This window comes from Phodopus roborovskii, unplaced genomic scaffold, assembly GCF_943737965.1.
Source record: "Phodopus roborovskii unplaced genomic scaffold, PHOROB, whole genome shotgun sequence".
Lineage (NCBI taxonomy): Eukaryota > Metazoa > Chordata > Mammalia > Rodentia > Cricetidae > Phodopus > Phodopus roborovskii.
In genome coordinates, this window is record NW_026125575.1 from 1,539,827 (window position 1) to 1,562,855 (window position 23,029).

Below are 23,029 nucleotides of genomic sequence, written 5' to 3' on the forward strand. Positions count from 1 at the left end.
CAGGTATGGTGCAATTGCGCATTGTTCAATTTCCATGAGTTTGTAGGGTTTCTGCAATTTATGTTGTTGTTGAATTCCAATTTTAAAGCATGGTTGTCTGGTAAGATACAGGGGACTATTCCAATTTTTTTTCTTTTTTCTTTTGTATTTTTTGAGATTTGTTATGCTGCCTAGTGTGTGGTCGATTTTAGAGAAGGTTCCATGTGGAGCGGAGAAGAAGGTATATTCTTTTGTGTTTGGATGGAATGTTCTATAGATATCTGTTAAACCCAATTGAGACATAACTTCTGTTAGTTCTTTTGTTTCTTTAAGTTTCTGACTGGTGGTCCTGTCTAATGGCGAGAGTGGTGTGTTGAAGTCTCCCACTATAAGTGTGTGAGGTTTTATGTGATGTTTGAGTTGTAGTAGCATTTCTTTTACGAATGTGGGTGCCTTTGTATTTGGGGCATAGATGTTCAGAATTGAGACTTTATGTTGATGAATTTCTCCTGGGATGAATACAAAATGACCGTCTTCATCTCTTTTGATTAATTTTGGTTTGAAGTTGAATGAGTTATATATTAGGATAGCCACACCTGCTTGCTTCTTGGGCCAATTTGATTGGAAGATCTTTTCCCAGTCCTTTACCCTGAGGTAATGTCTATCTTTGAAGCTTTGATGTGTTTCTTGTATGCAACAGAAGGATGAATTCTGTTTCATATCCATTGTTAGCCTATGTCTTTATATCCATTGTTAGCCTATGTCTTTTTATAGGTGAGTTAAGACGATTAATGTTGAGGGAGAGTAAGGACCATTGATTGTTAATGCTTATTTGTTTTAGATTTGTTGTTGGCAGTGGTATTGTGAATATATTTGTCCTGCTTTACCCTTGGGTTCTGGTGAAGTGGGAATATCTGTTGCCTATGTCTTTGTGAGCATAGTTAACTTCCTTGGGTTGGAGTTTTCCTTCCAGAATTTTCTGTAGGGCTGGATTTGTAGATACGTATTGTGAAAATCTGGCTTTGTCATTAAATATCTTGTTTTCTCCATCTGTAGTAATTGAGAATTTTGCTGGGTATAGTAGCCTGGGCTGGCATCTGTGGACTCTTAGTACTTGTAGAACATTTATCCAGGACCTTCTGGCCTTGACAGTTTCCATGGAGAAGTCAGGTGTAATTTTGATAGGTCTGCCTTTACATGTTACCTGTCCTTTTTCCTTCACTGCTCTTAATATTCTTTCTTTATTCTGTATATTAGGTGTTTTGATTTTGTGTCAAGGGATCTTTTTTCTTTGGTCCAGTCTATTTGGTATTCAGTATGCTTCTGGCACTTTCATGGGCATGTCCTTCTTCAGATTTGGAAAGGTTTCCTCAATGATTTTGTTGAATATGTTTTCTGCGTCTTTGAGCTGGGCTTCTTCGCCTTCCTCTATGCCTATTATTCTTAGGTTTGGCCTTTTCATGGTGCCCCACATTTCCTGGATGTTTTGTGTTAAGGCTTTGTTGGATTTAAGATTTTTTTTGGTTGATGAATCTATTTCCTCTAGTTTCCTCTAGTTTATCTTCCGCACCTGAGATTCTCTCTTCCATCTCTTGTATTCTGCTGGTTATGCTTGTGTCTGTAGTTCCTGATCGTTGGCCCAGTTTTTCTATTTCCAGCATTCCTTCAGTTTGTGTTTTCTTTATTGTCTCTAATTTCAGTTTTCAAGTCTTGAACCATTTCCTTCACCTGTTTAATTGTTTTTTCTTGGATTTCTATACTTTCTTTAAGAAAGTTGTCCATTTCTTCCAATTTTTTGTTTGTTTGTTTTTCCATTTCTTTAAGGGAGTTTTTCACATCATCTTTGAGGGCCTCTATCATTTTTATGATGCTAATTTTTAAGTCATTCTGTTCTGCTTCATCTGCTTTGGGGTGTTCAGGTCTAGTTGGTGTAGATTCCCTAGATTCTGGTGGTGCCATGCTTGTCTTTCTATCGTTTGGTATTTCCTTGTATTGCCATCTTCCCATCGCTTCTTCCAGTAGGTGTAGGTGGGCTCTCTCTCTCTCTCTCTCTCTCTCTCTCTCTCTCTCTCTCTCTCTCTCTGGTACTCCCCAGGTGGGCTTAGGTGGGTCAGAGGTCCAATGTCTGTAGCTCTGGGTGGTCCAAGCTCTCTAGGAGGTCTCTCCTCAGGCAGGTACCCGGCGATGGGGGTCAACGATCAGGCTCCAGCAGAAGATTGGTGATGGGGATCAAAGATTCCAAAGGCTGGAAATCGGGATGTTCCTTGTGCCTATAGGCAGATCTAGCCTGGGCCTGGCACTCTCCAGCTGAGGCCTCTTTGGCAGAGGCCTGGGGATGGGGTCAAAGATCCAGCCCACAGTAACTCAGAGTGGCCTAGCAGGGACAAGCAGATCTCTGGGAGGGGCCCAGGACTCCAGTAGAGGACCAGAGATGGGGGCCAGAGAACAGGCAGGTGGGGATTACGGGTGGTCCCATGTGGATATGCAGGTCTCGTGTGCTCAGAGCAGCTCCAGGAAGTTCTCCCATGAGTCATTTCTTTAACTAAACTAATATTACACTAATGTTATAACCAACATATTTGTACCTGGAAAATGGAGCAGTGATACTATTCGTATAAACATTCAGATTCTCTGGACTAAATAGGATGAGGGGCTGGCTGGTTTTGTAAGTAACTTTCAGATAACAATGGCTAATGTTGTTTCATACACGTGAGGCCACCTTTAAGAGGAAGGGAGCAAGAGTCATATCAAGAAACAAATGATAGGGAGACAGCTTAGTGCTTAAAAATAATTTCTGCTTGTGCAAAGGACGCAGGTTCAATCCCCAGTGATGACATAATGGTTCACAACCATTTGTAATTCTCATGCCGGGGGATCCATTGTTTCTTCTCAACCTCCTTAGACCCCAGGGTCATACTTGGCATACGTACATAGCACTCACGTAAAATAAAAATAAACATGTTTTAGACAAACGTGTCTTTGGTCTCCTTGAGTGAAGCACGTGGAGATTGTCTGTTGATGGAAGCCAGTCCAGTTTTGTTTTTTTTTTTTGATTTTTTTTTTTCTTTTTCCAAGTGGTTTTACAGCAACGCTTTCATGCAAATGGGGCATCTTCCCCCAGAGGTCTTTGTCCTGGGGGGGGGGGCTGACAGAGAATTAGGATTTTTCTTGTTAACCAGAAAAATAAAAACTGAAGCTTACACGTAGGCCGTGTATATATATTTCAGGCAGTGTAATGTAGTATAACTCCAAGCGTGATACCTGGGGGCAAATATTACAAACCAGAGCTGTCTTTGAAGCTTGCTGACAAGAACAAAGGTCATTTCAATAAGACTGGCATTTTATCCCTACACATTTCTACACCCCAGGACGTTTTGATTTCATGACTCAATGATTCTTTCTCCAGGTGTCGAATCAGCCGAATTCTGCGGACCCCTCAAGGCCATGCCCTCTTGGTTGGAGTTGGGGGCAGTGGCAAGCAGAGCCTGTCTCGGCTGGCAGCTTACATCTGCGGCTTGGAGATCTTTCAGATCACTCTGACTGAAGGCTATGGGACCCAAGAGCTCCAGGTGAGGAAAGCTGACCAGCAGAGAGGTCATCCATTGCTACCCATAGGGGATTAGGGCCGGGACCCAGTGAAATTTAAGGTGTGGATGGTCACATTCCGTATATAGCCTGAACGTGGTCCCGTGTGTTTTAAGTCATCTCTGGGTCACTTACAACACCTGATCCAATATAAATGTTGTTATTGCTGTTGTTGTTGCTCTGCAGTGAGTAGAGGTAACCATGAGAAAGTCTGCAGGTGATGAGCACACACACAGTATGCCCTTGGCTTTTTGTTTTGTTTGTTTGTTTGTTGGCTGATGGGCTAAACCTGTGACTGCGGAGGGCTGATTGTATTTCTGGCCCCTTTGCCTGGCAGACAGAGCATAAGCTGATAGTGAATCCGTGTCAGCTCTGAGATGTGGACAGGGCCTCCCAACTGTACAGGAAGAGGGGCTCTCTCCAGAGGTACCTCTGATACTTTTGTCTTCATGGCCAAATACATTAACACATTCCTATAATTTGTATAGGCTCAATAACACAAGCCTGGCTGTAAACAGACAGACAGACAGACAAAAACATTGTCTTAAACTTACAAGCATGTTTTTATTTCTGCCTTAAATGAACTCAGTGTTCAGTGCTATTCGTGTTCTTGTATGACAAATGGATGGGGGAGAGGCACTTCCTTCGTAGTCCAAGTAGGTTTCCTTGCCCTGTGCATTAGAGCATGACAGCCAACTACAATGGAAACAGCATGCTTAGAAAAACCATCCCCTGTGTTTAGATTTTTGCTTTTTTCGATCCCTTAGTAGTACTTACAAAGTAATGCCTAGAATTCGTGGCAAGGGCCACTTTAACCTTTTTTTAAAAACCATGCTTTTAATATTGCTGACCAAATAATGAAGCAAAGCTACTTTCAGTGAGCAGAGGACTGTCACTGGGCTGCTAGTCAGAGGCGTCACTGCGTTCCCATCATTTATCCGGTGGTGGCGGCAGCGGCGTGGCTCAGCAGCCACATGGTGCTCACCAGTAAACACCAGAATTGGAGGTCACTGTGGGGAGAGCCACACACTCCCAACATGCAGTCCGCATATTAACAAAACATGAGCGATGGCTTCCCTTCCTTACAGGTAGATCTGGCCAATCTGTACATCAGAACTGGAGCCAAGAACATGCCCACCGTGTTCCTGCTGACAGATGCCCACGTTCTAGATGAGAGCTTCCTGGTGCTGATTAATGACTTGCTGGCATCCGGTGATTAAATGGACACACTTCTTGAAAGATCTTTCCCAATGACAAATTATCTGTAGTCTCAATGAACTTTAAAGAGAGATAATTTATCTTTGGGGTGTTTGCCAGGGCAGTCTTTGGGGAGAAAGCTATAAACCTAACTAATTTGAACTATATCGCTTTCTCAGTCAGCTTATAGATGAGAGGTGCATCCAGCAGGCTCCAGCTGAAGTAAATGTTATTCCTCCTTATGAAGGTCTAGTGGATGTGATGGGTTAGTGGGTGTGAGGCTCCAGTAGGGCATGGGTCTAGTGGACATAGGGGATCTAGAGGGCGTGCATGTCCCATGGGATGCATGTCTAGGGGCTATGTGGGTTAGTAGGTGTGAGGATCCAATGGAGTGTGGGTCTAGAGAATGTGCACACCCAGTGGGGTACAGGTCTAAGAGGTGTAGGTCCAGTAAGTGTGAAGGTCAGTGGGGTATGGGTCAAGAGAACATGTGTATTTAGTGAGTATGCAACTAACTACCAGCTCTCAGTGAGTTCTGTATGTTACCAGAGAGAAAGGCAAGAGAAGATGTTTCTAATTTCAAACTTAGTCTTTACATGGAGGTTCACCTTAGTATTTCAAACATTAGAAAACCCACAGTAAAATGTAAATTGTACCATCATTGTATAATTCTGCCCATTCTTTGGGAGCAGGTGACATCCCAGATCTGTTCAATGATGAAGATATGGACAAGATCGTTTCTGGGATTCGTAATGAAGTTCGTGGTCTTGGCATGGTGGACTCCAGGGAAAACTGTTGGGCCTTCTTTTTGGCTAGAGTCCGACTACAGCTCAAAGTAAGAAACATTCACTTGACCTGTATATTGTTTTAAAAACCACTGCTGGCACTCCAGTACGCATCCCATCCAGGATTCATATCATGGGTTTGAATTTCAGTGACCACATTTGGAGGAACAGGTGCATTTTTCTAGGCTGTGTCTACAGTGTGTGTCCCTGAAGCCAGCTGTAGTGCTGAGCTCCTGGGAAGCTCTGGGCTGAGCCATATGTGCAGTGTGCTGTTATAGCCACATTCCTCTGTCCTAGAGGAGCTGTTGTAGGAGGTAAGGAATGTCACCAAGAACTGATCTATGGGACAAGTGTAAATAGCCCCATGGGACAGCAGGCGGGGACAGCCTCCTCCATAATGGGAATAGGTGTTGTTGTGAAGGAATGGTATTCCATTTGTCTTGCCTGGGTCATAATTCAAAGCAGGAAGTCGGGCACATCAGTGGTGCATGCCTTTAATAACAGCACTTAGGAGGCAAAGGCAGAGTTCGAGACCAGTCTGGTCTACAGAGCAAGTTCCAGGAGAGGCTCCAAAGCAAGGCAGAGAAACCCTGTCTCAAAAAACAAAACACAAACAAACAAAAAAACCCAAACAAACAAAAACAACAAAAAAGAGATTCTAAAGCAGGAGCATTTAGGGAAGAAAAAGTATGTTGTTTTTAATTTAGAGTTATTCTATTTCATGTGTCATGTGTACCAGTGTTTTGCCTCTCTGTCTCTCTCTCTCTTTCTCTCTCTCTCTCTCTCTGTGTGTATGCATGTGTGTATGTATATGTATCACATGTGTGCCTGGTGCCCATGGAGGTAAGAAGAGGGTGTCATATTCCCTGAAACTAGAGTTATAAATGAGCTACCATGTTTGTGCTAGAAACTGAACCTACATCCTCTGTAAGAGCAGCAAGCGCTCTTAACTGCTGAGCCCTTTCTCCGGCCCTGTAAGGTGGCCTGTGAAAAAGCTGGAGCCATAGCTCAATAGTTGCACTGTCCTCGCAGAGGACCGGTTCCTAGCATCCGTAGTGGGTAGCGCATAACTGCCTGTAACTCGAGCTGCAGGGTACCTGATGCCTCTGGCCTTCTTGGGTCACCTGCATTCATGTGCTCGTAGTCACACAGAAATACACATGAAATTAAAATAAATCTCTGACAAAAATCCGAGAAGCACTGTCACACTTAACTCTGGAAGAAAAGCCTTTTATGTCACTCATGCTCGAGTTTGCTTGCTCACCAGGAATTGCTCGGTGCAGCATTTACAGCTCGTGGCATGTATATGCTCTGGCCTTGAATCTGAATGTGCTTGTGATGGCTTCATAAAAATGGGTCTGGAGTAACTCTGTTTCTGTATCGAACTGTGGCCTTTCTTTAAAAGCGTTTTACACTTGCATCAAACCTCATACTTTCCTCTTCTTTGCCTTTTAAATGCGTATATGGCAATGCTTCTTGAAAGATTTCTAACTTTTTCCCCCCCGTTCTTTCTTTTGGGGGGTTGTTTGTTTGTTTGTTTGTGACAGGGTTCTCTGCGTAACAGTCCTGGCTACCCTGGAACTCACTTTGTAGAACAGGCTGATTGTATTTTTCTTACTTGACCTTTTTGTTGGGTGTGTATATATACGTGTGTATGTGCCCATGCACAGATGGGAGCTAGAAATTGCCATCAAGGTTTTCCTCTCTCATTTTCCATGTTTCTGTTGGTGTTTTAGACAGGGCTGGTCAATGAACCCAAACACTGACTGTTCGGCAGGATCCCGCATCTGCCTGTCTGTCTCAGCCTCCCCTCAGCTCTGCCGATACTCACACCTGGCTTTTATGTAGATGCTGGGAATCCAAACCCAGGTTCTTCTACTTGTGCAGCAAGCACTGACTGCTGAGCCACCTCCCTGGTCTCACCTGAGAATCCCTTAGAGGTTATGTTAGTCAGCTTTGCACCGCTCTCATGGAATGCCGGGAAACACCAACTCATAAGGAAGACAAGCCGGGCATCTGTGTCCGTATGTAACTTCAGGAGAAACCTCATCTCATGGCAGCTGAGAGGCAAGGAGACATGACGGGCCAGGGTCCCGATATCTCCTTCACGACACACCCCAGTGACCTGGCTTCCCCTCTCCTAACAGTTTCTCTACTCACTCCTGGAGCAATAGCTAGTGACAGCCTTGGGGGTTTCTTGTAGATTTAGAAAAATCTTTTCTCCTTCAAGATTACTGCCTGGAACTAAAACAGAAGTCCAGGTTGAGCTGGAACCAGTAATCCTTCTGCTTCTGACTCCCTAGTGCTAGGATCATGTCTCTACCCTGCCTGGTCTGGCAGAGTTATCGTGCTTACAAGAGCAGTTCTCAGCCCCTTTGGGGGTGGGGTCAAGTGACACTTTCCTCGGGAGTTGCATATCAGATATTTATAGTAAGATTCATAATAGTAACAACATTACAGTTATGAAGTAGCAATGAAAATCATTCAATGGTTAAGGGTTACTACACCACGAGGGACTGTGTTAAAGGGTCACAGCGAGCGCAAGGAAGGTTGAGAACCACTGCCTTAGAGTCTGGCTGCAATGGAGAAAAGCCAGCTGAGAGCTCCTCTCACCTGTCAGCACAGCCTGGCTCACTAACCCTTGGAGGCCCAAATCTCTTTAGCTTTTTCCTTCTCCCAGCATTCATCTGGATGGTTCCTTCCTCTTCCTCCTCCTCCTCACAGAACCATACAGCACGTTGACATTTCAATCAGGGAGAAGGCGGAAGGAAGTGACCTGGTTCAGGAAACTAGAACTCACCCTTCCCAAATACCCTCAGCTGTTTTCCGATCGGCCACAAGTGTAGTGGGTTCAAGGGAGTGTTTGACCTTCACACGTCTCCTCTACAACATAACCTTGGAAATGAATTTGGGGATCCGGATATGCCCCAGCTTACCACAGGGTGATGTTCCTGTAAACCCACCAAAGCTCAAAAGTGTTGTGAGTTGCAAACGCATTCCATGTCCCAGCAGGATGCCATACATAGCCCAGCCTCACGGTGTACTGGGCACATAAGATGGAGGTCAAGTACCACTGATTATCATCAGAGAACAGCAGACCGCATGCCACCAGCCTAATAGGGGTCAGAATCCAAGGTTCTCGGTATGATTTCCACAAAGTGTGAGTTGTTTTTTGTGTCGCCACAGGGTTGCCATGTTAACCATCTCAAGTTAGGCACTATTTGGTTTTTAAGGTGTGCAGGAATATATCGCTTACTCCGTGTGCTGAAGAATAGTATGCTAAGAGACATCAGGTTATTTCTCCCCCAAAGACGTCTTTATCTTAACACCGTTTGTTTCTTAACTGTTTCATACATCGGCTACATCACATCGGAGAACAACGGTTATTGGGTCCCCTTCAGATCCTCTGTTCTCGTTCCTTGCTAAGCTTTTTCCTTTGGGTCTACCGATGCCCTCTGCAAATTAGCAACACTTTCTTACATATTCTAATATCTAATTACTGCCTCTGATCCAGCTTTCCTTTATTTCCCTGCGTTCTTCATACGTGTGAACAAGCATTAGACCCATATTGTCTCTCTCTGACACCATCTTAATCCTGACTAAATCATGCTAAATTAGTCATTTTCTGTAAGGGTGTGTTCACTTTTTATGATGCCATGTGGTCTGTTGTTCTCATAACCTGTACTTGAGCACAGGGAAACTGCTACCCCTTGATTTTGTGACTGGCGGTCTTAGCTCCCACCTTACAGATTGTTGGCTTTCATGTATATGTGTGAGTGTGTTCATTTGGTAGCATGTATGTATGGCTGCACGTGTGTACACACAGGTTTACACTGATATATGCGTGTAGGTTAAGGGTCAGAGAGCAATCCCAGTGTCTTCCACCTTTTATTTCAGACAAGGTCTCTCAGTGTCCTAGATCTTCACGAGGTAGGCTAGGCTGGCTGAGCAGGGCTTCTAGGGATTTGCCCTAGATGCACCCATCTAGCCTTAATTTTGTTAACTGAGACCTGGTTATGTGGCCTGTGCTAGCCTCAGACTCACAACCCTTTGGCTTCTGCCTTCCAAGTGTTGGGGTTGCGGGTCTGCAGCGCCTGCCTAGATCCTCTCCAAGCAGGTGTGTGTGTGTGTGTGTGTGTGTGTGTGTGTGTGTGTGTACATGCATACATACATACAGACATACATATATATATGTTTAAATTAGAAACAATCTTATTTTACATATCAATCCCAGTTCTCTCTCCCTCCCATCCTCCCATGCCCCCCACGACCTCTCCCATCCACTCTCCAGGGAGGGTGAGGCCTTCCATGGGGGATCAACAAAGTCTGTCATATTATTTGGGGCAGGGTCTAGGTCCTCCCCAGTGTATCTAGGCTGAGAGAGCATCCCCCCATAAGGAATGGGCTCCCAAAGTCCTTTGGGCACTAGGGATAAATACTGGTTCCACTGCCAGAGGCCCCATAGACTGTCCAGGCCTCCCAACTGGCACCCACATTCAGGGGGCCTGGTTCAGTCCTATGCTGGTTCTGGGATCCTGCAAGCAGTTTCTGGGAGTTGGTAGATATCATCTAGCCTGCAGGTAAAGATTTTGTTTTTTGGCTGTGAAATTGTTCCCGTTGTTCTTGTAAAGACTGACTCCCGACTTGAGCAGGGAGTCTCTGATGCTTCCAGGAACATATCCTACTCACTCTTGATTTCACATGTCTGTTTTGTCAAGGAGGTGTCTACTGAGTTCCTTTTCGGTGTCTGTTGAGATAATCACATAGTTTTTTCCTTGGGCTTGTTAATATTCCCGGGGTTAAGATAGACACCAGTGTTCTGCATTTTCATATCTTCACAACCGTCAGTCTGTCTCCCTTATGTATTTCTTTCATTCTACATGCACGCAAAGCTTGCCGAGACGGAGATCTGCTTCTGCCTTACTCGATCTGCTGGCCTCTTCACCCGAGGGAGAACCAAGCTTTGCAATGAAAGGGCAGCTTCGTTCTTCACACTCTGGGTGTGTGGTCCTCACCTTTGGAATCTTAAAAAGCCTTCCATATTCCTCTGCTGTTTTCACGTACCATGCAGTTTATGAGGTCAGGCTACAGACTGGATTCCTAATAGGTTAATATCTCCATTGCCTGTGCTGCTGACTAGACAAGGTAGGTGGGCATCTAGCGGTGTCACGGGGGTTGCTGGTACCACCCATCACTCATGCTCCCCCTCCAAGCATTGGTTTGTTGGACATGCAAGACTGAGAGAGTCTGTTGGCATCTGGATGTTGACCTCTGAGTCCCACACAGCAGGCTTCTCCCCATTGCTGGTGATCAAAGGTGTGTCTTCGGATTGCTACAAAGGATCCAGTGAACCAATGCCAACAGACTTGGGTTAACTCAGAAAAGTTTATTGTTTCCATCTCAATTACAAATGGACTTACCGATCAGGTTAGAGTCTTCACAACATGGTCTCTTCCCATCGGCTCCTGCTCTGAGTACTTCTACCCTGGGACCCAGCCTTCAACACATACATCACTAAGGGTCATTTTAGGTCCAAACCACAACAGCCCACACTGGTAGAAACACAATGCTGCTTTGCACTCTGTGACTTTATGGTATGTCCTAAAATCTGCAGAGCCAGAGCCCCTGTCTCTCACTGATTTTCCTGTCCTACTATAATTCCCAGATGAAATATAAAAATCAGTTTAATGATTCAAGAAATACTGGTGAGAATGTATAAATTAATTTGAGAACCATGAATACACTTAAATACTGAATATTTCCTATCATTTCCCCACTGAGTTTTATTTATCACAACTCAAGATGTATTCACCAAACGCATATGAATCTACTTTCAGTGTTTTGTTTTCAAATAGTCTTTTGATGCTCTTACCCCACTTTTATTGCATATGAGCCCTAAAAAAAAGTAAAAAATAAATAAAGAAAATCGCCCCACAAATTCTTTTGGTCCTGATAGAAATTATTAAAGGTGCCTAAAATTTATTAATGAATGTGGGGACAAAAATATCATCTTCCAGGTATTAATCACCGCAGGGAACCCTGTGTGTGTCTGCATTTAGTCAAAGTGCCTTTAGCCGGCCATTTCACACCTTTTTACATCGAGTTCTTATCTCGATATTTTGCAGTGTCTTTCACTCCTGCCAAGCTCCTGCCAGACACAGTGGATACCTAAGAAAGACAGGGGAGGGAGGTGAGGAGGCGCGGGTGGGTACTTGTTTAACCTCCTGCCTCTTTGCATGTTCATTAATCCCCTTAGGCTCTGCTGTTTGTTCTGGGGGTTGTTAGGAACAAAGGTATGTCGTTTGATTTTTGTCTTCTCCCTCTCTCTCTCTCTCTCTCTCTCTCTCTCTCTCTCTCTCACGTGTGTGTATGTGTGTGCATGCACGCGTGCATGTGTGTGGTGTAGGCAAGTGTGTACCTGTGTATGTGAGAGGTGTGTAGGTCATTATGCATGCACATATGAAAGCAGGAGATTGATTGACGTTGGGTGTTTCCATCTGACACTCTGCCTTATTTTTTGAGGTAGTCTTTCACTGAACTTGGGAGTTTCCCTTTCAGCTGGACTGGCTGGCCAGCAGGACCCTGAGACTGTCCTGTGTCCTGCCCCAAACACTGGGTTCACAGACATGCGTGGCCATGGCTGAGTTTTATGTAGGGTCCTGAGAACCCAAACCCTGACCTTCATCTTTGCACAGCAAGCACTTTGCCCACTGAGCTGTGTCTCCAGCCCTGTCTTTCTAATATTCTCCTCTTTTTCTATATATACTTCCTCAGGAGTTGAAACTCTCGGGTGCAGTTGTGACCAGTCTTCTAGTCTTTAAGGGAATGTGATCAGTGTTCTGTCAGCAGGTTGACTTGAGATACTATGAAGAGTTATAGTTGATTTTATCTCCTCTTTTATGCTTTCATCCTGCTCTGTTCCTTGTAGACTTCCATCCTTTTCATCGCTCTAGCCTCGTCAGGTACCAAGAAGGTTCTTAGCCATTTCTTCAAATTCTTACATTCGTTCCAGTTTGGAACGGCTCTTCCTTTTCAGCTCAAGGTTTCTCTTGGCTTTATATCGTGTATGTTTTGGGCTGTGGTCCCCTCTCTACTTCATAACTGGGGCTCAGAATCAGGAACAGAGAGGGATTTGCTCTTCAGTTGTATTTTATTGTGTCGTAGGAAGCCAACAGTCACAATGGAAGTGCTGAGTGGCTCTCACATCCAATCAGCCACGGTGCTATAGTTTCCAAGTGTTGTGCTTGTTTGTTTTACGCTGAAGGCCCGCACACCTGTCTGGTAGGAAATCAGACACTGCACCGCTTACTAGGCATCATTGTGCAGTCGGGCCTCTCAGGTCTGCATTTGCTTGAGGGTCGGAGCCTTCAGTTCCTCCTCAGGAGACCATCGAGTATGGATTCATCCATGGGAGGGCTGTCTGCACCTTTCCTGCATGCAACAAGAAGCCAAGGGCTGGCCAGCAGGGGCTCTGACTGCCCCCTCTTCTAGAGTCTTCCTTGTTGGGATCACATACCCCTCAGCACGGTGCCTTCCGTGTTTTCTATGATTATTGGTGAGTTGCAAAGAAATTGAGAAGACAAAAGGATGCTATCTGTGTTAGTTAATTTACTGTTGCTGTGATAAAACACCAAGTCCAGCAATACTTTAGAGGAGAGAAGGGTTTATTTGGGTTTATGCCCACAGAGGTGTGTAGTCCTTTCTGACAGAGAAAGCATGGGAACAGCCAGAGCAGGAAGCTGGATGGTCACATTTTTATCCATACAAAGGAAGGAAGGAGAGAGAGAGAGAGAGAGAGAAAGAGAGAGAGAGAGAGAGAGGCAAAGAGAGAGAGAGGAAGGGGGAGGGGGAGGGGGACAAAGTTATAAACCCTGAAAGCTTGACCCCAGCGACATACTTCCTTCTGTTATAAAGGTATCTGAATACTGGGGACCAAATATTCAAATACAAGAGTGATTTCTCACCAGAGCTACCACACTTCACTATTTTATGTTGTATGTATAAGCCTCAAAAGCTTTGCTATTTAATAAGCCAGCACAACCTCAAAAATTTATGACACAGGTATTAGTAATTTTATGCCCAAATGCAGCTTTTCAAACTGCCACCTGTTTACACATTCATTTGGCCATTTGTCACCCAGCAATTATTTATTGGGGGCCTGTGATGGGTTTGGGGGAGATGACAAGGGTATGGACAACTCTAGCCCCAGCCCATGGAGCCTGCCTCACTGTGGCAAGGAAAAACATTAGTGTAATAGCTACATTGACTAGTATGAAACTACAGCTTAGTATGTGAGGAGCCCACTGATTAAAGTCTTCATACATGAACCTGTGCATGTGGGTACATAGCACATGTATAGGATGTGAATACCAGAGGGCAATCTTGGGTATCATTCTTTGGGTCCTGTTTTTGAGACAGGGTCTTGTTGGCCTGGAGCTGTCTAGGCTAGAGAGAGCTCTCCAAATAGCCAGTGAGCTCCAGGAACCCCGGCCCCTCCATCTCTGCCTCCCCAGTACTGGGAATGTAAGCCTGCACCATCATACGTGGTGTTTTGATTTTATTTTTTTGTGTTTTTTGTTTTTTGTTTTTATGTGGGTGGTTTCTGGGATTGAACTAAAGTTTCTCTTGCTTGCAAAGCAAACATTTGAATCACTGAGCTGCCCCCAACAAACACTTTCAGGAAATTTTAACACCAACAATGGAAGGCCAAGTCTCAGAATAAAGGTTGTCACTTTATACAGAATGTACTCTGCACCTAGAAAAGCAGTCTGTGTTCATGGTATTGTGCTGGTGTTTATGTCTGGGGTTTCCCAGCAGGGTGTGAGGCCTGTCCTTGCACCTGTGGAGGAAGCTGGCATAGTAATGCCAGCTGCTCTCAGAGGAGCCCCCAGAAACTGCATGACAGATCTCAAATACTGACCTATCTTAAAAAACAACAACAACAAAAAAAAAAAATGAACGTTAAGCAGTTAAGGAGCTGCAGGTTGGCCTGCAAAGCAATACATGACCGCCACAAGCCCAAGAGACAAGCAGAGCCCTGGCAATGTGCACCTCCTCCTCTTCCTCCTACCTCTGTACCTCAAGATCAGTTGTGGAGAATGCATGTGGGCTCTTTGTAAGTAGAACAACTTCCTTGTTTGTTTGTTTGTTTGTTTGTTTTAATGGGAATAGGGGCTAAGGAGATAGCCAGGTAGATAAAGCACTCTCCATATATATGTGAGGATCACATATGTTCCAATCCCCAAGACCCACATAAAGCTGAGTGCGGATCCCAGGCCTGGAATCCCAGAGAGAACAGAGGTAGAGTCAGGAGAATCCTAGAAGCTCCTGGGCCAGATACCCTGGCTTACTTATGCAGTAGCAAACAACCAACAGACCCTGTGACTCCTCTACAAGATAGAAGTTAGGGACAGACGTGTGCACTATGCTACAGGCTTACCTGCTCTCTCTCTCTATCTCTCCCACACTCACACACACACACTCACACACACACACACTCACACACACACACACACACACACACACACACGAGAATCAAAGAATGAACTGAAATTCTCTGATACACTCAGTGTTATGAAGTCAGAAGTTCAGGGATGACATCACCACGTGCGTCACAAAGCAGGTGCCCGTACCAGAGTGTCTTGTGTGTTCACGCTGTGCTGTTGGATCTTTTAAAAAGAATTGAAATTAAGAGCTGATTAGATGGGGGAACGATACAGGAAGACATGAGGAGGATGATAAAGTGAGAGTTTTCAAACAGAAAATGTGTTCTATAATAAAACTCCATTCCGTAGGGGCTGCCTCAGCAAGACTCGGGGCTTATTATTCTTGAAATATATTGGGGCTTTGGATGATAAATGCAAACATAACTTATGGATAGATGCTTTGGAAGTAAATATGTGGGAGGATTCCTTCTACCTGAGAATAAACTACATCAGCTGGAAAAAAAAAAATACAGTGACTGTAGCAATTCAAATTTCCATTAGGAGATGAAATGGCTTGAGTCCTGTTAGTGATACACAAATAAATGTGTACTCGAGAGGGGATTGTATCTACAGGAAATTGAAACACGATACAGAGCATGGGAAAATGTGGGTTAACGCATGCAAATGAGTTATAACACCTGTGTGGGGAAAGAGGGGAGAGAGTAGAAAATTCTAGGTATGGATTCCCAAAAGTTCCTGACACCCCAATGTTAGAACTGCAGGGGATGCATCAACAGTGATTTGGGGGTTTGCTTCTTGCACTGGGGAGAATCTGAATTTAGGAAGAGCATAGCTGCTTGTGGTACTTGTTTTCCATCTAGCTAACTAACCTCTTCCTTTTCCCACTGATGGTTCACTTGCCATTTCCAGGAACATTTTTTGGAGGGCAAAGTGACTATTTCAGTGAATCTAGGCACTTACTTAAAGGGAGGTGACAAGTTCAGGTAAGGGGTAGAGTTATCTTTTCTAACACACACTAACCAGTTTAGCTTCAAGGCAAGGAAGTGTAATTCTGAACCCTTATTCTTATTGACTAACAAGCCTTACAGCCTGGCCTGTGGGTTCCCTGCCATCCAATTCTTGTCTTTTGGAGACCTGACTAGTGCTTGTACAGCAGGGTGTTTCCAGGCATGTGTAGTAGAGCTACTGTGGAGAGGTGTATTTGACCTTCTGTGGGGGAATCCTGTTCACATGAAGCCTCTAGCAAGGGGTAGAGGCATTGGGACACTTCAGTATCTGATCCTATTTATGTGAAGTCTCTAGCTAGGAGTAGGATCATTGGGATACTTCAGGATCTAGGCTTTCCTCTCTTAGCCATATCTGAGTGGAGATGCTGCTACAGTGTTTCTGTTTTGACTCAACTATCTTACTTCATGAATAATAATAAAAATTCATCTAGATGGTAAAGTGCTTACCATGCAAGCTTGCCAACCTGAGTTCAATCCCTGTAACCAATGTAAAAGTCAAAGGAGAAAACTAACCGCACAAAGCATCCTCTGACTTTCACATACATGCTATCATATACCACACACACACACACACACACACACACACACACACACACACACACACTAATAAGATTTAAAAGTCATGTCTAACATCAAAAATGATGCCTAGCAAAGGGTTTGTGATAGTGAGATAAGGTATCTAAGAGTTCCTAGTAGCTGAGCTGCTTGCCACCTAGCTCCTGTGGGAGTCTGCAAATGCCAGTGCGTCCCCCGTCACCACTACAGCATGCATGTCCAGTTGGATGCCTCAGCTGTCAATCAAAGCCCTTTTTGAAGGGAGCACTCTTGTGCTCACCAGCATAGCCTGGAACACTGAGAGTGAATTATGGGCAAGGCAACAGTATGCTCCACCTTACTGCTTGTTTGTTTATGGTTTGGTTTTTGGTTTTTCGAGACAGCGTTTCTCTGTGTAGCTTTGGAGGCTGTCCTGGAACTAGCCCCGTAGACCAGGCTGGTCTCAAACTCACAGAGGTCCGCCTGCCTCTGCCTCCTGAGCGCTGGGATCAAAGGTGAGCGCCACCACTTTCCCAGTTTGTTTCTTAGAAAATAACCCAGGTATCTGGCCAGTGTCACTGGTGCTGCGTCTTCTCTCATTGTCTGAGATCACGCTCATCCCTCTTGGCTTTCTGACCTGTCCCCGCTCATGGCTCACACCCTTGTCTCCACAGATGGTGTTTTGTTTCTCACCAGTTGGTCACACACTACGAGTGAGAGCCCGGAAGTTCCCAGCCATAGTTAACTGCACAGCTATTGACTGGTTTCATGCATGGCCACAGGAGGCTCTAGTCTCTGTTAGCAGGAGGTTCGTTGAAGAAATAGAGGGCATTGAGGTATGTTGTGTCAGCCTGAGGTAAGTAGACACCCGGGCACACATGAGTCTCAGGACACTATTAATAGGCAGGAAAAAAGTCAGCCATTTTCATTTTCAGAAATATATACATGCTTGCTTCTTTTATGTTGTTTTACATTGTTTTCTGCCTTTTTGTGCATCGTCGGGGATGGAACTCTGGCCTTACAGAGCTATGGGTTATGTTTGTCCCTTCTTGATAAGGTTGGTACCTCCAAGGAGCAACAACAAAATACCCTTCCACCACTCAGGTATACAGAGTAAATAAAGTAACCCGGATGGGAGGCTGGGCTCTAGTGCCTTTCTGGTTAGAGAGACTGTGTTGGAGTGTGTCACCAGAGAGCTTTGTCCTTACCTCTCTTTGAGCAATCAGATGGGCGTACCCACTGCCTCCCTTACTCCAGACACCATGACCACCCCCTTCCAAAGTAGCAGTGCCATGCTTTGTTAAATACTGTATCCTTGGGGTGGGGGTGGAGGCAGATGGTTAGGATACGGGCATATTTATTAAGTGGACAAGTCAGTATGCAACTAGCTTAATTGGGTGGTATATCATTTCCCTTTTGCTTCTGCTTAAAAAAAATGGAAAACTACATAGGTGCGTACATCACAGGCAAAGTGACAAGCATTTGCTTCTGCATACAGCATTTTGTAGAGGAAAATCCACTTCTGTAGGTTCACACACACACACACACACACACACACACACACACATCTAAAAACGTCTATGATTCTGATCATCGCTGGACTGCCAGGGGAAGTACCAATCAACAGGGAGGACACACCTGGGCTGTGAGCCCTGGCCTGCCTCCTTTCTCCTTTACTTTTCCACGTTCACATGAGCAGGACATGCATAAGGAGACGGAATAGAAACTAGGTCTTCTGAAATGTGGGGTGGGGGCAGGTAGACCTTCACATCTAGAAAGCCGTTAGTTATGACAGAAGAAGAACCTTAAGCCCATTAATCGCAATAAAAGTAGCCATCGCATTCCTTGAGCGATCATGTGGCTTCTCGTATTGCTGCCGTACTGGGGCATCATTTTGTCTCCCACCGGTGAGAAGAGGGGCTGGAAATTCTGAATCCCAGGGGGTCAGTGTGTGTACGGCGTTCTAGAAGCAGATCCCTAGCTGGCTTCAGCCATTTCATCAGGGCTGAACATGGAAGGGGTGAACTGGCTTCTGAGCATTGCTCTGATTTCGCTCCATTGGTAGGAGATCCGAGGTAGCAGCTCTGACGGGACCACGTGCATGCATAGCCTGGAAGGCTGCCCATCTCCACTGCTCTGTGTCTGCATCTGCTTTCTCCAGCGGAGCAGCAGCTCTGCTGGGCCAGGAACCATTGACACCTGCTGGACGAGGCGGGCTTTGCAGTCCTGAGGGCTGGCAGGTGCTGAGCTCTGTCTGACGGTGTCATGCTGCCTCCTATAGGATCGCGGGTGCCAAATGGGAATGTTTTTCCGAGCACCTCAGCATTTCCATTAAGCCTGTAAATGAATTAGCCAGATGATTTCTTTTCAGCGTAAGGTGCTTATTTAACTCCCCCCACCCTCCTAATTTGTCACAGAGGAGCACTGATTACATACGGGTTCGGAGTGCAGTGCGTCTGCATCCTCCCAAAAACTTGTGGTCTCTTTTCCTGTAGAGGTCAGAAGCAGGTTTTAAAATTTTGAGCAAGTGCTGACTTGATCACTTTCTTGGTTTTAGTTCCCATCATTAAGACTGAAAGTTACCTGCACAATTTGGGCACTTATTAATTATTGCCCTCTCTGGGCAAGCGGAAGGTACTTACACAAGGCGCCTCCCCCCCCCCCCCTGGCCACAGAGAGAAGATTCTTTAACGGTACGTCTTTTCACATATTTTATGTTGGTTTGTGATTTCCCATCAGTAGGTACTGAGCACCTAGGGCAGCAGGCTGACTGTGTTTAATTAAGTAAACGGGTCTGCTATTTTATTTTCCGTTACCAGATACCGAACCTAACGGCAGGTGACAAGTAAATGACCAAAAGAGTTTCACCCTTAAGTGTCACAATGCTATTCACCAGACACTTGTGCCAACACATACTGCCTCTCCCTGGAAAGTGGGAAACAGTGATGAGGGGTAATCCAAGGCAGGCGGCAGGGACAGTCTGCATACTGCTGGGAGTGGGGTTGCCAATGCAGAGGAAAGCCAGCAGGGAACGCCATGGCGGGAAGGCAAAAAGCAGATGGTATCAGGACCTTGAGAGGAAAAGCGCTGCTTTTGCTTTTTAAGGCAAAATGAGCCGTAGCGAGAGTTGAAAGCAAGGCCATACGAAAGGACAAATTCTAAGTGTAAATTTAAAATACGAGCTCTCTGGTGAGGGTGAGTCCTGAGTTGCAAGGATGGAAGCGGCTCGTTCGTTTCAGGCACGGTGGCTGAATGTCGGAGGAAGGTCTGTCTTTCTGGGGCAGTGCTTGAGTGTGGCCTCACAGTTCAATACCATGTCGCATTGCCGTTAAATTCAGTGTGACTGTAGCATGGAGAGGCAGGAGTGACCCACTCAAATAGAAAAGTTACCTCTCGGCCATATTTAGACTTGTTACTTCTCCAGCGGTCTAAAGATTCTTAAAAAAAAAAAAAAATGCACTACACTAAAAACAAAGTATTGTAGGTGTGTGCCTATACATGTGCAAATGTGCAAATATACACACATACACACACACACACACACACACTCACACATGTGCCAGCCAAACAGGAGGGCATTACATTATCCCTTCGATGACAGCTGTGCTATACTGATGATTTGGGCCACAATTCCTTCTTTGCAGTGTCAGCCCCAAGGATTATTGTTAACTTAAAATGTACAAAGTTGACCATGCCATGTACTAATCCTACTTGGGTAAAATGCCAATGGAATGGTACAGATATTAGCATAATTTTCAAAGTAAAACTCTGGCCCTGGTGGGCTAGGTCTGGCCCCACAAACTCAATTCAATGATTGAAGAAACTCAGAATGTGATACAGAAAACAGTTTGTTTAATGTGGTCATGTTGGAGAGAACAAGAGGAGCCCAGCGACACCCCAAGTCTGTCTTTAAGGTACTAGCATAACCTTAGGCTTAAACAGAGGGCATGAGGTTGCCTAATTAGGGAGTCTTGGCCAGGGTGTGACCCCTTCAGTGTCTCGGCTCTGGTCTGTCCTGCAGGTGGTCTGATAAGTTGCCGGAGCAGTGTGAAATCTGGATCTCCTCTAGCTGTCATCAGGACTTCAGCCTTTACCTTTCCCTATCATTGGATTCCTACAGAAGCTGAAATTCTTTGGGGTCTGTTGTTTCCACAGGCTAATAGCTGGAGAGAGGGTCACACAGATCCTTTTAGGATATCTAGTCTCCTACAGGGTTATTACCCTAAAGCCATTTTGAAGTATCAAAACAAAACCAAATGACAATCTCTGGGATCTACCTAAACTTCACCCTAGCTCCAGCCTTTGTCTTCCAATGGGTAGGAAAGACCCACCAGGGTTTATACCCTTACCTGTTTTTCTTTTCCTCCGAATGTATGCATGCCACTGCATACCTGTTTCTCTACACCTACTCATCAGATTTAGGATAGAGTTTTTTTTTAAGGTTTTCGCAGCTTTCTGAAGCTTAGGAGTTCCTCCTCCTTGCATGAAAGCACGGTCCAGGTTTTATGGTGGCCCCAGGATCTGGGTGCGTTATCCAGGTAGAACCAGCTTCTACACGGAAGCTCATAGTCTTGAGGCTTTTCAGAATGTGCTAGCCACACCAGCCACACCATCTTGCCCTATCCTCCCATAGCAAGTGTGGGGTGGGGCTGGGGAGATGGTTCAGTGGTTACCAAGCACTTGGCAGCACTATAGAGTCAGAGATGGGCATTCCCCAGAGCACGCCAGCTGGCTACCTAAACTAGCTGAATCAGTGAGCTCTGGGTTCAACCGAAAGACCCCGTCTCGATATATAAGGTAGAGAATGATCAAGGAAGACTTCCAACATCAACTACTAGCAGACACACACACACAGGTGCAAACACATGCATGAATGAATGAATGAATGAATGAATGAATGAATGAATGAATGAATTGGAGGAGGGCAGTTGGGCTTTCCTGGGTCTCCTCTGGACCCCTCAGCACATCAACCCTCTGTCACTGTCACTTCAGTGTCCCTTGCTGTGAAGAGACTCATGCAGCCACCTCTTCTGATAGTGGACACTCACCCGTACTTGACCTTGCCTTTGACCAATCACTGCACTATAGACAGGAAGTGAAATCCAGGAGCACAGAAAGCTGCCTTGGGTCACCACTCAGCAAGTGAAGAAATGCTGCGCAGGACTCTAGCGCCTGCACCATTCACCTCTCTGATCCCGGCCTCACGAGAAGGGCCTATCCTCACCTAGGGCCAGATGGTGGCTGGTGTGATAGTGCAGCATGGTAGCTCGGTGATAAGAGGCCCTGCCTGCGGTTGGAGCCCAGAGCCCAAGCTTTACTTTTACTGCATTTGTGCAGTTATTTTGAAATCATGGGAAAGGAACATGGAGAAGGAACCCGCTTTGTGGGCAGTAGCAAACATGGGGGCTTACTTCGTTTTTTTCAGTCCTGGAAATGTAAGCTAAGCCATAGGATTCAAGCCCTGCTGGGACTCGGAAGTCTTTGCATCGGGGAATGAATACATGCTGTGAGGAGCTCTGACACACTGCTGCTCCTCTTATATAGTAGTGAGTTCTCTTTAACAAGCCACTTTGCCCTGAGTACTTCATGTAGTCTTTTTACCAACTCCCAAAAGAGTGAGTTATAAGTAATAGATCATATAACTTGGTGGTTTCACACTTTAAAAACTTCACACAGACAATTTCTGAGAAAACATTTTAAGACTCGATACCTACAAGGGTAGGTGTGACAAAATTCTCCTGGGCCTAACTAAAGCAAACAAACAACAGAAAAACCTTTCTATGCCTTCTGCTTCTCATTTGGCTTTCTTACGAATCCTAGTTTAATTTTATAAACTGGTATAGTCTGCTTTGCTGGTCTTGGGAAAAATAAAATACTTAAACATACAGACACACACGCACACACCCACACACACGCGCACACACACACACACATACACACACACAGACACACAGACACACACGCACACACCCACACACACACACACACACATCTTCATCCACATTTTGCTGACATACCCATTAAGGGGCACTGTGCACTGGGTTGAAGAGCGAGGCCTCCTGACTACTTGATAAGGCAGTGACAGCCAGTGCCAGAGACATCCCACCAGGCACCATAGAATTTGTGTTTCTGTGTTTACAGCTAGCTAACTGAGAGACTGGAAAATAAACATTTCTTTCCTCGTGTGAAGAAGAAGAAGAAAAAACAAAAAAAACAAAAAACAGTCTTATCTCTGCATTGAATTTTGCACCGGAGACAGCATGGCTTCCAAAGCAGTCTTAGTGGGAAAAGCCACAGATTTAGAGCCATTTCCAAATGGTGCTGTCCTTATTTTCAATTTCCCCTTCACCGTGATTGGCTGCGAAATGGACTGGTGCCCCTGAAGGGGCAAATCTGGCTAAAGTGACGATCTTCCCTGAGTCTCTGGAAGCGTAAACCGCCACACTGCGCTGCTGCGGCCCTGTCCGCTCCCACCCCTCGGAAGAAAACTGGAGAT

General features: G+C 45.3%; 1 protein-coding gene across 1 annotated transcript in view; it reads left to right on the plus strand.

Moving 5' to 3' along the window:
* The window catches only part of Dnah11 (dynein axonemal heavy chain 11), a 294,048-nt gene that overhangs the window by 164,698 nt on the left and 106,321 nt on the right, over positions 1 to 23,029 (plus strand). The window contains exons 52-55 of the mRNA XM_051177827.1: positions 3,386 to 3,548; positions 4,653 to 4,776; positions 5,454 to 5,596; positions 17,208 to 17,369. Coding sequence (XP_051033784.1) covers positions 3,386 to 3,548; positions 4,653 to 4,776; positions 5,454 to 5,596; positions 17,208 to 17,369 — 592 coding nt within the window. The remainder of the gene's footprint in view (positions 1 to 3,385; positions 3,549 to 4,652; positions 4,777 to 5,453; positions 5,597 to 17,207; positions 17,370 to 23,029) is intronic.